Raw genomic sequence first — 15,934 nt, forward strand, 5'->3', positions numbered from 1 at the left:
ACGCCTTCAAGGCCTTGATGACAGCCAACAGCTCCCGGTCCCCGACGTCATAGTTTCGCTCCGCCGGGCTGAGCTTCTTCGAGGAGAAGGTACAGGGGCGGAGCTTCGGTGGCGTACCCGAGCGCTGAGAGAGCACGGCTCCTATCCCAGCCTCGGACGCGTCCACCTCCACTATGAACGCCAAAGAGGGATCCGGATAGGCCAGCACGGGAGCCAAGGTAAACAGAGCCCTAAAGGTGACCAAAAGCCCTGTCCGCCTCAGCCAACCACTGCAAACGTACCGGGCCCCCCTTCAGCAGTGAGGTAATGGGAGCCGCTACCTGACTAAAACCCTGGATAAACCTCCGGTAGTAATTGGCCAACCCTAGGAACCGCTGCACTTCCTTTTACATGGTGGGAGTCGGCCAATTACGCACGGCTGAGATGCGGTCACTCTCCATCTCCACCCCTGAGGTGGAAATGCGGTACCCTATGAAGGAGACGGACTGTTGGAAGAACAGACATTTCTCAGCCTTGGCGTACAGGTCATGCTCCAACAGTCGACCAAGCACCCTGCGCACCAGGGACACATGCTTGGCGCGTGTAGCGGAGTATATCAGAATGTCATCAATATACACTACTACATCCTGCCAATGCAGGTCCCTAAAAATCTCGTCTACAAAGGCTTGGAAGACTGATGGAGCATTCACCAACCCGTACGGCATGACGAGGTACTCATAATGCCCTGAGGTCGTACTGAACGTCGTCTTCCACTCGTCTCCCTCCCAGATACGCACCAGGTTGTAAGCGCTCCTAAGATCTAATTTGGTGAAGAAGCGCGCCTCGTGCATTGACTCACTGCCTTGGCGATAAGAGGTAGCGGGTAACTGTACCTCACTGTGATCTGATTTAGTCCTCGGTAGTCAATACACGGGCGCAGACCTCCCTCCTTCTTCTTCACAAAAAAGAAACTCGAGGCGGGTGAAGTGGAGGACCGAATGTACCCCTGACGCAGGGATTCGGAGACATATGTTTCCATAGCCACCGTCTCCGCCTGTGAGAGGGGATACACGTGTCTCCTGGGAAGTGCAGTGTCTACCAGGAGATCTATCGCACAATTGCCCCGTCAATGGGGTGGTAATTGAGTCGCCTTCTTTTTGGAGAAGGCGAGAGCCAAATCGGCATATTCAGGGGGAATGCGCACGGTGGAGACCTGGTCTGGACTTTCCACCGTAGTAGCACCAACGGAAACCCCTAAACACCTCCCCGAGCACTCTCGCGACCACTCCGTTGCTAAGAAACAGTGGGGTCATGACAAGCTAACCAGGGAAGGCCTAGCACCACAGGAAACGCAGGAGAGTCAATGAGGAAGAGACTGATTCTCTCCTTGTGAACCCCCTGCATCACCATACCCAGAGGAGCGGTGGCCTCCCTAATCAACCCTGACCCTAATGGTCGACTGTCTAAGGCGTGAACGGGGAAGGGCACAGCCACGGGAACAATGGGGTTCCCTAAACTAAGGGCAAACGATCTGTCTATAAAATTCCCAGACGCTCCTGAATCGACGAGCGCCTTATGCAGGGAATGCGGGGAAAACTCAGGAAAAGAAACATACAAAAACATGTGTGCGGCAGAGGGCTCTGGGTGAGAAGGGTGCCGGCTCACCTGGGATGACGCCAGAGTGCCCTGCCTGCTGCCTCGATCCCCAGACAAACCAACCCGGCACCGACCGGAGGTGTGACCTCTGCGGCCACAGATGGTGCACGAGCCGGAACCTCCTCCGGTCTCCCTGAGTGCAACACCTCCCAGCTCCATGGACACCGGAGCGGCGGTGCTGGGGGATGGAACCGACAGAACCCGATGTGGACATCCACGGGTGGCCAGCAGGTTATCCAGCCGAATGGACAGGTCCACCAGCTGGTCGAAGGTGAGGGTGGTGTCCCTGCAGGCCAACTCCGTACGGACGTCCTTGCGCAAACTGCAGCGATAGTGGTTGATCAGGGCCCTATCGTTCCATCCCGCGCCAGCGGCCAGGGTCCGAAAATCCATGGCGAATTTCTGGGCACTCCTCGTCCCCTGCCTCAGATGGAAGAGACGTTCACCCGCCACTCTACTCTAGCGGCGGGTGAACTCTTCGAAATGGTCCAGCACCTCATCTCCTTCTCCCCACACAGCGTTGGCCCACTCCAAGGTTTTCCCAGAGAGGCACGAGATGAGGTCGGACACCTTCTCACGACCTGAAGGAGCCAGGTGGACGGTTGCCAGGTAGAGGAAACAGGGAACCCTGGCAGCGTGCAGCCGTCCCGTCATACTCCCGGGGAAGGGCGAGACGAATCCCACTGGGACCCGGTGAAGGGCGAGTAGTGGAGACCCTGGTTGTGCTGGTGGATGCGCTGGAGGAACTCCCTGTCTCGCGCTCCTCCACCCCTATTCCAGGGGCCCCTGCTCCTGCTGACTCCATATGTTGGGTGTGGGATTCTGTAAGGGGTGCGTAACCGGTGGCAGGGAAGTCAGACGCAGGTGAGCAGAACTAATTAATAGCCGAAGCAGTTTAATAGCAAAACCAACAGCATAAAAAGTAACAAGACAATGGGTACAAAACCCGTAGCGCACCAGTCAACATGTGCACAAGCACTGTTCCCACACAAACAAATGGGGGGGAACAGAAGGTTAAATACACAACAAGTAATTGAGGGAATTGAAACCAGGTGTGAGGGCAAAACAAGACAAAACACATGGAAAATGAAAAGTGGATCGATGATGGCTAGAAGACCAGCGACGCCGACCGCCGCCCGAACAAGGAGAGGACCCGACTTCGGCGGAAGTCGTGACACTACAATAGAAAATAGTACAACTAAAGAAATTAGTAGGTGTATCCAAACTTTTGACTGGTACTGTATGTAAATGTGATATTTCAGTTTAATTTTTAAAAATAAATTAGCCTCACCCCCCAAAAAAATCAAAATAATTTCTTTGTCATTATTGGGTATTGTGTGTCGATTGATTAGGGGAAAAACAATTTAATCAATTTTAGATTAAGGCTGTAACCTAACAAAATGTGGGAAAAGTCAAGGGGTCTGAATACTTTCCGACGGCACTGGATTAAAGCAAAAATGCCAGAAAACCCGGGAGTTATCATGTGATAACTCCCGACAAGGGCCAGGATACAGCCCTTGGAGGGAGTTGTCACACGATAATTCTGGGATTGGGTTTGAGGGCATTATTGCTTTTCTAAAACAGTTGATAAAATATTTATAGAAATATGAATGCATTTTAACTAGGGATGCACGATATCGAACATATCGGAATCGGACGATATTAGCTAAAAATTGCAACACCGTTATCAGCCCGATGTCTAGTTTAACGCCTATGTGCAAAACCGATGTCAAAGCTGAGGACGTAATGACGCCACGTAACATTTTGCGCTGGGAGAATTAAGTGTATAGGCATTTTTCCCAAGGGAGATGAAGTTGAGTGGAATTAGAACATTACCATGCCATTGTATTTTGCGCATAAACAACTCCCGCATATCAACCAATTAGCATCCATGGTCCAAACAACCTATTTTTTTACGCAATGTGTTCTATTTTATTCTGTGATTCCAACAACCAGAATGTCATAGTGACATCCTCATTCTGAGAAAGGAATTATTCAAAGCAACCATGACAACAAACACACACGCACACTAAAGGCTGGTTAGCTTCTAGCTTGTTATCTGGCAAGCCACTTCAAGTAATGACCATATCATAGCTGACAATGTCTGTCACGCCCTGACCATAGATCTTTTATTCTCTATGTTGGTTATGTCAGGTGTGATTTAAGGGTGGGTTATCCAGGTGAATTATATGTCTATGTTGGCCTAGTATGGTTCCCAATCAGAGGCAGCTGTTTATCGTTGTCTCTGATTGGGGATCATATTTATGTAGCCATTTTCCCATTGTGCTTTGTGGGATCTTGTCTATGTATAGTTGCCTGTGAGCATTATTATTTAGCTTCACTTTCCGTTTGTTTGTTTTGTTCTTTGAAGTTTTCTATTCCATAATAAAGGATGGAAACATACCACGCTGCATCTTGGTCTACTCCTTATGACGAACGTGACAATGTCTTAACTTTAGAAATGTTTTATTAATTATTACAGGAAAATAAACACATCAAGATTCATTATTAACAAGTTAATTGCGAGCTAATTACAGTGAATAGAATGTTAGAAAGTGCACTCTCATCGCTGTCTCAGTCAGGTAACCATGGCAATGGATGCAGTGACAGGGTCAAAGTTGAACTTTTTTCATCAGTCTGCGACAAGGAAACCGGCAGTCCCATTGTAATTATCTACAGACATGTTGATAGACAAAGTATTAACCAGCCTAGCCTACCCCTTTCCTGCAGTCAAATAACGAAGTGGCCTCATGGGTGGAATTAATCAACATTATTTCTTTTTTTTTACGCCGAAAGTCCGGTGTTCCTATGTCAAACGGTTTTTAGATGTTTCAGTCTTCTGATGTATATAAAGTGTAATATTGGGATGCAAACCAAAAATGTAACACATTTCAACTCTATATCTGAGATGTCACAGGTGTCTTCTTTTTTTTAAGCCCATAACTAAGTGTGTGAGGTGTATGCTTTTGTTTCAAAGTAGATTTGTTTAAGACGACCAAGAAACACCCTGTGAGACCCTAATTTAGCCCACTGCAGTAAAAGGCTAAGAAGGAATATTTGCTATTAGAGGGCCAGTCCAGGATTGCAGGTTTGATAGCTTGACCTACCACACATCCCCCCTTCCTTCTCCCTGTGTCCTACTTGAACAAGCAGGTGAGGGTACAGTTAGAGAGTCAGTGGCACCTTAGCCGGTCTAGTGGTTCCAGAACTATTTTGGCTGTTTAGCCAACTATGAGTGTTGTATGCCAAACATACTGTATGTCTTAGGAGTTGGTTATACAGCACCAACAGATCTGCGACCAGGCTAGTGGCACCTTGGGTCTGCTGAGAGGTCTGACAGACTGACACACCTCTGGCTCTGGTCCCTGGCCCAGGGAAAAGAAGAGGTCCTGTTTCAGAGGGACAAAGAGGGGCTTGGCCTCTGATCACTGTCTCTGAATATCATCATTGGTCTGATCACTGTGTCTGACTCTGAAAGCCTGAGTGGCATGTTGACCTAGTCAGGCTAGTCAGCCACAACACTCAGAATGAGAGCCCATAGCAGTTCAACACAGTCCAATCAAGCCTAGATAAACGGATAGTTGGATATCAGAACGCCACAGCCTACAGAGCTAGTTAGGAAGGGCTGATAATCCTGCATGTGTTTCACTTCTTAGTTAGTTCAAAGGAAGGATTTCATCAGGCTTAGCCAGCTAGCTACAGTGTCAGCTGTTGGGCTTTTACAGAAAAGACCTTCAAATTGCTTCTAAATGCTCAGCTGATCCCGCTCGAAGTAATGCCGGTGTTGGGTTGCAAATGTCACAGGGTGCCACAACTTATTTAACAGATTTTATTTCCAATGTATTTCCCTTGAGCTGTGGTGATTACAGGGGTTTACAGTCCGTCTACACAGACTGTATAGGGTTCTTCGGCTGTCACCATAGGAGAACCCTTTGAAAAACCCTTTTTAGTTCCAGCTAGAACCCTTTTGGATTCCAAGTAGAACCCTTTCTACAGAGGATTCTAAATAGAACCCAAAATGATTCTACCTGGAACTCAAAAGGGTTCTACCTGGAACTCAAACGGGTTCTATCTGGAATGAGAAAAGGTTATTCTATGGGGACAGCTGATAAATGAAAATGGCGCCGGAAGAAATGGCAGCAGTTCTACGGGCTCCCAACCAATTGTTCTGCTACTTTTATGTTTCACTGTCTTTTTACTGTTGTTTTTATTTCTTTACTTACTTATTGTTCACCTAATACCTTTTTTGCACTATTGATTCACCTAATACCTTTTTTGCACTAGTGTATGTGTCTGCATGTAAGTAAGCATTTCACTGTAAGGTCTACACCTGTTGTATTTGGCGCACGTGACAAATAAACTTTGATTTGATTTGAAGAACTTTTTGGAACCCTTTTTTCTAAGAGTGTATGTGTCTGCCTGGTGGTAGGGAGTTGTTATTTTTCATGTGATGTTACTAAGTGGCTCGTAGTAAAGGTGCGCTATCTCTGAACAATTTAGCTACAAAAGGGTATTGGTCGGGGTATTTAGGATAGCTTATTGCAGACCATGCATTTAGGCCAAGGCCTATGTATTGCTGTCTTGGTAAGGGACACCTAATTCAAAAGTATGATGGCAAGTTATTTTAAGGAGAGCGTAGTATTCTCTGGAACAGGAACCGAAATCAGCCTCCAGTGATGAGGGGTGTTGGGAAATGCATAGGGCGTAAGGGAAGTGTGTTTACTGTGTGTGAAACCTAGAGTCAAAGCTCACACACACAACTGCTCTATATACACACACACCCACACACACATATATATATATACACACACACACACACCGCTCCTGTCCCAGGTCTTTTGAACATTTTAGTGTCTGTCTCTAACTTAGTGTTCTCTCTCTTTCTCTCTTTCTCTTTCTTTCAGTCTTTCTTTCTCTCCCTCGCTCCCTCTCTCTCTCTCTATTTCTCTCTCACATGTCTGAGTCAGACAGAGGAAGTAAAAATAGAGCCACATTGCATTGTGTATATATAGCAGAGCAGGGCCCGGGCTCCCAGGCTGAACTGTTGGTTTGGGGGAGCTTTATGCCCAGTGGAGCGGCACACTGACTTTATACTTCACTCTGGTCGCGCTGGTCAGTGGATAGAGTTCTGCGTGTGTGTGTGTGTGTAGGGGAGTGTTAATGTGTGTGTCTCTGCGGCTGTGTGTGCGGTACAGGAGCTGCTGAGCCGGACCTCATTGGAGACCCAGAAACTGGATCTAATGGATGAGGTTTCCTACCTGAAACTGAAGCTGGTCGACATGGACGAGGAACAGAACCACAACGACAACAGCGAGGACCAGCAGAACAAAGCTGAGGTACGGTACTGTAGTACAAGCTAGGAGGAGGCGAGAGGATGAGTGTGTAAGAATCTCAGACTCTGGGCTGGTTTACCATAAAACTTGACTTCAACTCAGCCTGTTCTGAAAATGAATAGCACTGTTTTCTCCACTCAGGGCTTTGTATGGTGGCACCATTTACCCTCAGCTGTTAGTAAGATTCCCACAAAGCCCTATGAAGTAAGCCAACTTTGTTTATTTGCTAGTTAGAGCAGGATGGAATGCCAAGTGAAAAACATCATTCCATCACTAAGGAGTTTGGTCTCAGTGAGGTCTCTCTGTGCCTTTACCACTCTAGCCCCAAAGTGTAGCAACAAACGGTAACACTTTACTTGACACCCAGCATCATAACAGCTGACATAACCTGTCATAATATGGTCATAACCCTGTCATGACCCTATACTTACACCTGTAGTGACATACACCACATGACCAAAAGTATGTGGAGACCTGCTCGTCGGACATCTCATTCCAAAATCATGGCCAATAATATGGAGTTGGTCCCCCCTTTGCTGCTATAACAGCCTCGACTCTTCTGGGAAGGCTTTCCACCTGATGTTGTAACATTGCTGCGAGGACTTGCTTCCATTCAGCCACAAGAGCATTAGTGAAGTCGGGCTCTGATGTTGGGCGATTAGGCCTGGCTCGCAGTCGGCGTTCCAATTCATCCCAAAGGTGTTCGATGGGGTTGAGGTCAGGGCTCTGTGCAGGCCTGTCAAGTTCTTCCATACCGATCTCGACAAACCATTTCTGTATGTACGTCGCTTTGTGCACAGGGGCATTGTCATCCTGAAACAGGAAAGGGCCTTCCCCAAACTGTTGCCACAAAGTTGGAAGCACATAATTGTCTAGAATATCATTGTATGCTGTAGCGTTAAGATTTCCCTTCACTGGAACTAAGGGGCCTAGCCTGAACCATGAAAAACAGAACGTTATTCCTACTCCACCAAACTTTACAGTTGGCACTATGCATTGGGGCAGGTAGCGTTCTCCTGGCATCTGCCAAACCCAGATTCGTCCATCGGATTGCCAGATGGTGAAGAATGATTAAACACTCCAGAGAACGCGTTTCCACTGCTCTAGAGTCCAATAGTGGCGAGCTTTACACCACTCCAGCCGACGCTTGGCATTGCACATTGTGATCTTAGGCTTGTGTTAGGCTGCTCGGCCATGGAAACCCAATTCATAAAGCCCTCGACGAACAGTTCTTGTGCTGACGTTGGTTCAAGAGGCAGTTGGGAACTTGGTAGCGAGGGTTGCAACCAAGGACAGACGATTTTTACGCGCTTCAGCACTCTGCGGTCACGTTCTGTGAGCTTGTGTGGCCTATTACTTCACAGCAGAGCCGTTGTTGCTCCTAGACGTTTCCACTTCACAATAACAGCACTTACATTTGATCCGACGCAGCTCTAGCAGGGCAGAAATTTGACGAACTGACATGTTGGCTAGGTGGCATCCTAGCCAACATGATGCCACGTCGAAAGTCACTGAGCTCTTCAGTAAGGCCATTCTACTGCCAATGTTTGTCTATGGAGATTGCATGGCGGTGTGCTCGATTTTATACACACGTTTTAAGGGGTGTCCACATACTTTTGTATATATAGTGTATATTACATTATTTTATGGCTGGTTATGACACCTACATAAGAGTGTCAAAACCCACATTTAATTCAATGTATTTTTTCCCTGCCAATAAGTTTCCTTTCGTTTGAAAGTTTGTTTCTTAGGTCCTTTGTTGTTGTAATGAATTCTTTGCAGTTATGTTTTTTCCCCTCATATTTTCAACAACTTGCTGAAAATACACTTTATAACACTGTCATGAAGCATTATGACCATCCTGTGTCACTTTACTTGGACTAAGAAAATGCACTTTATGACACTGTCAAGAAGCATTATGACCATCAGACTCTTATAAGCCAGATAGGCCTATCACGTACATGCCCTTATGTCAGTCATCAGTCAAAAGGAGGGTGTCTTGTCCTGCTCCTGAAATCTGCTCCTGCCTTTGTCCCAGTCATCAGCAACAGAGCATTGGGGTAGTAGGTGCATGTCTGACATTAATTTGTGCGCAATTACAATGATAGTTTAATATTATACATTTATATATTTTTTTATATAACATACTGTTGACAAATAGGCTATGGTGTAATGGAATGTTTCGCCTTCTTTTTTTATTTAACCTTTATTTAACTATGCAAGTCATTTAAGAACAAATTCTTATTTACAATGACGGCCTACCGGGGAACAGTGGGTTCAGGGGCAGAACAACAGATTTCTACCTTGTCAGCTCGGGGATTTGATCCAGCAGCCTTTCGATTACTGGCCCAACTCTCTAACCACTAGGCTACCTGCGGCCCCTTGTGTGGTAGGTTTTGTGGGTTTTGACCCTCTTATGTAGGTGTCATAACCAGCCATAAAATAACTAGCGTGGTAGGTTAGGGTGTTTTGATACTCTTATGTAGGTGTCATAACCAGCCATAAAATAACTAGCGTGGTAGGTTAGGGTGTTTTGATACTCTTATGTAGGTGTCATAACCAGCCATAAAATAACTAGCGTGGTAGGTTAGGGTGTTTTGATACTCTTATGTAGGTGTCATAACCAGCCATAAAATAACTAGCGTGGTAGGTTAGGGTGTTTTGACACTCTTATGTAAGTGTCATAACCAGCCATAAAATAACTAGCGTGGTAGGTTAGGGTGTTTTGATACTCTTATGTAGGTGTCATAACCAGCCATAAAATAACTAGCGTGGTAGGTTAGGATGTTTTGACACTCTTATGTAAGTGTCATAACCAGCCATAAAATAACTAGCGTGGTAGGTTAGGATGTTTTGACCCTCTTATGTAAGTGTCATAACCAGCCATAAAATAACTAGCGTGGTAGGTTAGGATGTTTTGACACTCTTATGTAAGTGTCATAACCAGCCATAAAATAACTAGCGTGGTAGGTTAGGGTGTTTTGATACTCTTATGTAGGTGTCATAACCAGCCATAAAATAACTAGCGTGGTAGGTTAGGATGTTTTGACACTCTTATGTAAGTGTCATAACCAGCCATAAAATAACTAGCGTGGTAGGTTAGGGTGTTTTGATACTCTTATGTAGGTGTCATAACCAGCCATAAAATAACTAGCGTGGTAGGTTAGGATGTTTTGACACTCTTATGTAAGTGTCATAACCAGCCATAAAATAACTAGCGTGGTAGGTTAGGATGTTTTGACACTCTTATGTAAGTGTCATAACCAGCCATAAAATAACTAGCGTGGTAGGTTAGGGTGTTTTGATACTCTTATGTAGGTGTCATAACCAGCCATAAAATAACTAGCGTGGTAGGTTAGGATGTTTTGACACTCTTATGTAAGTGTCATAACCAGCCATAAAATAACTAGCGTGGTAGGTTAGGGTGTTTTGATACTCTTATGTAGGTGTCATAACCAGCCATAAAATAACTAGCGTGGTAGGTTAGGATGTTTTGACACTCTTATGTAAGTGTCATAACCAGCCATAAAATAACTAGCGTGGTAGGTTAGGATGTTTTGACACTCTTATGTAAGTGTCATAACCAGCCATAAAATAACTAGCGTGGTAGGTTAGGGTGTTTTGACACTCTTATGTAGGTGTCATAACCAGCCATAAAATAACTAGCGTGGTAGGTTAGGGTGTTTTGACACTCTTATGTAAGTGTCATAACCAGCCATAAAATAATGCAAAAGGTTATGACAAGTTAGGTCAGCTGTTATGCCATATTATGACATGGTAGACATTATGACATATTATGACATATTATGACGGTGTCATAACGGTGTGGGTGTCAAGTAAAGTGTTACCCATCAAACTATTTAGCTAGCCTAGTGTTTGATATGCAATGTGAGCTCCTCGTAATGAACAGTGTCGACTGTCCTGACGAGAAGGCAAACTTTTCTAGCGATACCAGGAAAAATGGGGCATCATCAGCTCATTGTTATGGATGTACCAAAATGAATGTCAATAGAAAACAGCTTAAATAAACGCAAATGCATGTACTTTGCTGTTTTTCTGGCTGCAGAGGTCGTGACTGTGTTAGCCGTAGCTAGTTGGCTAGCTAGCAAGCAAGGGACAAGAACATTGCCATTGAGCATGGCAACGGAACATATAGAACGAACAACTGAGTTGCGTCCATAAATATCAAACTAATCGAAACAAACGACTGGAACCAAAAGATGAGAAAGTATAAATTCTCTTATAAAAATGAAAATATAAAAAAATAATGTATTTCTACTGGTAAATGTGTGCGTTAGGATTGTTTTCTTTGGCAACTATGGTATAAGTAAGAGATAAACGCTGACGTTCTGTACATTACCTTGGAAAAATGACCAGACCACCAGAGTCTCTTTTTGCTCCAGTATAATGGGCTAAGTCTTCCAATTACTATGAACACAGTTACGATTGTCCTTCTAAGAGCTTATACAGCTGTTCGATTGCTGATGTTAGTTCATATTAGTGCCTCCGACTGTATCCGGAGCTAAGTCAGACCCCGCCTGACTCGGTGGATTTCCCCTCCTTACGTATTTACCCTGTTACATCCCTCTGGGGAAGAGAAAGACTCGACCACAGTCAGCTCAACACCAGCAGCCTAACAAACTAATCCAACAATTCCATGTCAACAGCAACAGCACCTCCGCCCCACCTCTCCTTGATGAGCCATTAGTGCTGCTTTGTTCAATGTATCACAAATGCTCTCAAATGGCACTGCAGCATGTGAGTGTGAGACCTTGAAGAAGAGGGGATTTGAGGAGGAAAGAGGTAGACTTTTCATGTGGCGTTGGCTGTGTCTGTGTGGGAATCATCAGAGCCTCAGCCCTGTCACAACCCCCAGTCTGTCTGTGGGAATCATCAGAGCCTCAGCCCTGTCACAACCCCCAGTCTGTCTGTGTGGGAATCATCAGAGCCGCAGCGCTGTCACAACCCCAGTCTGTCTGTGTGGGTATCATCAGAGCCTCAGCCCTGTCACAACCCCCAGTCTGTCTGTGGGAATCATCAGAGCCTCAGCCCTGTCACAACCCCAGTCTGTCTGTGTGGGAATCATCAGAGCCTCAGCGCCGTCACAACCCCAGTCTGTCTGTGTGGGTATCATCAGAGCCGCAGCGCTGTCACAACCCCAGTCTGTCTGTGTGGGAATAATCAGAGCCTCAGCGCTGTCACAACCCCAGTCTGTCTGTGTGGGTATCACCAGAGCCTCAGCCCTGTCACAACCCACAGTATGTCTGTGTCATAGAGGATCTGACCTTGTGTTAAATAAACATGATTTAGTGTTGTGGATGAACGCTGAGGTCCAGGGCACCCAAACGCCCTCGCTGCCCCAAAAGGCAATATAGAGACTGATAAACAGGGACGGAAATTGTCTGAGATGCGAAAACACGACGGGGCCTAAACGAGATCTTCTGACAGACAAGCGGGCAGATGAGAAATGGCGCGGAGCAGAAACGCCAGCTGTATTCAAGAAATTCTGATGAGCAATCATCAACTGAGCATAACGTTAAAGACATTTGCACAGCAGATCGAATACAATAGTGACATCTGTGGGAAGTCAAATCTCGGTTGTATTTCTAATGACGTATTGCAATAACCGAGAGCAAACTGACTGTGACATTATGCAGAGATGTCTTGGGGACAGAGTAAGTTATACTGACTGAGGGGGAACATGTAATGTACACAGCCTGTCGGGTCACGCCTATCTGCCCCCGTCCCATAAATCAATGATATCCGGGCAGAGCTGGACTCAACGCAGGTCGTGTTGCCGTGGTAACATGAAACCAGTCTGCATTTGTTTCGTCAACAAACACTTGTCCCTGGAAGTGACAACTGCTGGGCCCCATGCACTAAGCGGGAATGGCAGAAATTCACTTGGAACATTCCACAAGTGCAAACACTTTCACCGCGGAGACCTCCCCTCGACCACCAAGCTCAGAGCGTACAGCTATATATAGAGCAGGAACGTGTGTCTTATCAGCCGTACTGTAAGTGTACCATCATCTGGCCCTATCATATGAAACTTCCTCTGTCCACAGGCCTGGCATTTCTGTCAGTGTATCCGAGATTAGGACATTAAACACCGCCCCTCCCTACTATTCAGGATATGGAGTTGCGCACTACTACTCAGCGCGTTAGTGCAGTGGTATTTTAACTTTTTCAGCGGGGACCCCATTTCTGGAAAAATTATTTTTACCGCTCTCCTCCCGTTCATCTACACCAGGGGTGTCAAACTCAATCAGCGTACGGGCCACATTGAAAAAACACTGCGAATTCGCGGGCCAGACATAGCCTATTGTGGGTTTTGTTTGTTTGTTACATTTACAGATGGGCTATGTACAGGTGCAATGATCGGTAAGCTGCTCTGACAGCTGATGCTTAAAGTTAGTGAGGGAGATATGTCTCCAGCTTCAGTGATTTTTGCAATTCGCTCCAGTCATTGGCAGCAGAGAACTGGAAGGAAAGGTGGCCAAAGGAGGAATTAGCTTTGGTGATGACCAGTGAAATATACCTGCTGGAGCGCGTGCTACCTAGACTTATAGATGACCTGGAGCCAGTGGGTTTGACGATGAATATGAAGCGAGGACCAGCCAACGAGAGTATACAAGTTTTAGTGGTGGGTAGTATATGGGGCTTTGGTGACAAAACGGATGGCACTGTGATAGACTATATCCAATTTGCTGAGTATAGTGTTGGAGGCTATTTTGTAAATGACATCGCCGAAGTCAAGGATCGGTAGGATAGTCAGTTTTACAAGGGTATGTTTGGCAGCATGTGTGAAGGATGCTTTGTTGCGAAATAGGATGCTGATTCTAGATTTAATTTTGGATTGGAAATGCTTAATTTGAGTCTGGAAGGAGAGTTTACAGTCTAACCAGACACCTAGGTATATGTAGTTGTCCACATATTCTAAGTCAGAACCGTCCAGAGTAGTGATGCTGGACGGGTGGGCGGGTGCGGGCAGCGATCGGTTGAAGAGCATGCATTTAGTTTTACTTGCATTTAAGAGCAGTTGGAGGCCACGGAAGGAGAGTTGTATGGCATTGAAGCTCGTCTGGAGGTTAATTAACACAGTGTCCAAAGGAGGGCCAGAAGTATACAGAATGGTGTCGTCTGCATAGAGGTGGATCAGAGAATCACCAGCAGCAAGAGTGACATCATTGATGTATACAGAGAAAAGAGTCGGCCCGAGAATTGAACCCTGTGGCACCCCCATAGAGACTGCCAGAGGTCCGGATAACAGGCCCTCCGATTTGACACACTGAACTCTATCTGAGAAGTAGTTGGTGAACCAGGAGAGTCATTTGAGAAACCAAGGCTGTTGAGTCTGCCGTTAAGAAAAGCCTTTGCCAGGTGGATGAATACAGCGGCACAGTATTGTCTTTTATTGATGGGGGTTATGATATTGTTTAGAACCCTGAGCGTGGCTGAGGTGCACCCATGACCAGCTTGGAAACCAGATTGCGTAGCGGAGAAGGTACGGTGGGATTCGAAATGGTCGATGATCTGTTTGTTAACTTGGCTTTTGTAGACTTTAGAAAGGCAAGGTAGGATAGATATAGGTCTGTAACAGTTTGGGTCTAGAGTGTCTCCCCCTAAGAAGAGGGGGATGACTGCGGCAGCTTTCCAATCTTTAGGGATCTCATACGATACGAAAGAGAGGTTGAACAGGCTAGTAATAGGGGTTGCAACAATTGCGGCGGATAATTTTAGAAAGAGAGGGTCCAGATTGTCTAGCCCAGCTGATTTGTAGGGGTCCAGATTTTGCTGCTCTTTCAGAACATCAGCTATCTGGTTATGGGTGGAGGCGAAATGGGGGAGGCTTGGGCAAGTTGCTGTGGGGGGTGCAGAGCTGTTGACCGGGGTAGGGGTATCCCAGGTGGAAAGCATGGCCAGCCGTAGAAAAATGCTAATTGAAATTCTTGATTATCGTAGATTTATCGGTGGTGACAGTGATTCCTAGCCTCAGTGCAGTGGGCAGCTGGGAGGAGGTGCTCTTATTCTCCATGGACTTTACAGTGTCCCAGAACTTTTTGGAGTTTGTGTTACAGGATGCACATTTCTGTTTGAAAAGCTAGCCTTTGCTTTCCTAACTGCCTGTGTATATTGGTTCCTAACTTCCCTGAAAAGTTGCGTATCGCGGGGGCTATTCAATGTTAATGCAGTACACCACAGGATGTTTTTGTGCTGGTCAAGGGCAGTCAGGTCTGGAGTGAACCAAGAGCTATATCTGTTCTTAGTTCTACATTGTTTTGAATGGGGCATGCTTATTTAAGATGGTGAGGAAAGCACTTTTAAAGAATAACCAGGCATCTTCTACTGACGGAAAGAGGTCACTATCCTTCCAGGATACCCGGGCCAGGTCGATTAGAAAGGCACGCTCGCTGAAGTGTTTTAGGGAGTGTTTGACAGGCCGCAGACCCATTACGGACGCAGGCAATGAGGCAGTGATCGCTGAGATCCTGGTTGAAGACAGCAGAGGTGTATTTAGAGGGCAGGTTGGTCAGGATGATATCTATGAGGGTGCCCGTGTTTAGGGATTTAGGGTTGTACCTGGTAGGTTCCATAATAATTTGTGTGAGATTGAGGGCATCTAGTTTAGATTATAGGACGGCCGGGGTGTTAAGCATATCCCAGTTTAGGTCACCTAACATTACGAACTCTGAAGATAAATGGGGGACAATTAATTCACATATGGTGTCCAGGGCACAGCTGGGGGCTGGGGGGGTCTCTAACAAGCGGCAACAGTGATAGACTTATTTCTGGAAAGGTGGATTTTTAAAAGTAGAAGCCCGAACTGTTTGGGCACAAACCTGGACAGCATGACAGAACTCTGCAGTAGATTGCAACTCCACCCCATTTGGCAGTTCTATCTTGGTGGAAAATGTTGTAGTTGGGGATGGAAAGTTCTGAATTTTTGGTGGCCTTCCTGAGCC

At 46.0% G+C, this 15,934-nt stretch overlaps 1 protein-coding gene across 16 annotated transcripts in view; it reads left to right on the forward strand.

Annotated features, from left to right (window-relative positions):
* The window catches only part of LOC129866770 (liprin-beta-2-like), a 124,310-nt gene that overhangs the window by 70,418 nt on the left and 37,958 nt on the right, over window positions 1–15,934 (forward strand). For 15 of the 16 annotated variants that reach the window (XR_008761529.1, XR_008761530.1, XM_055939632.1 and 12 more), the window contains one exon: window positions 6,831–6,971. The exons of the other annotated variant lie outside the window; for it this stretch is intronic. Coding sequence is in view for 13 of the 15 variants with exons in the window: in XM_055939632.1 (XP_055795607.1) it covers window positions 6,831–6,971 (141 nt within the window). In the remaining 2 variants the exon portion in view is untranslated. The remainder of the gene's footprint in view (window positions 1–6,830; window positions 6,972–15,934) is intronic. 16 annotated transcript variants of the gene reach the window in all.

The sequence above is a fragment of the Salvelinus fontinalis genome, chromosome 12 (genome assembly GCF_029448725.1).
Source record: "Salvelinus fontinalis isolate EN_2023a chromosome 12, ASM2944872v1, whole genome shotgun sequence".
Taxonomy (NCBI): Eukaryota; Metazoa; Chordata; class Actinopteri; order Salmoniformes; family Salmonidae; genus Salvelinus; species Salvelinus fontinalis.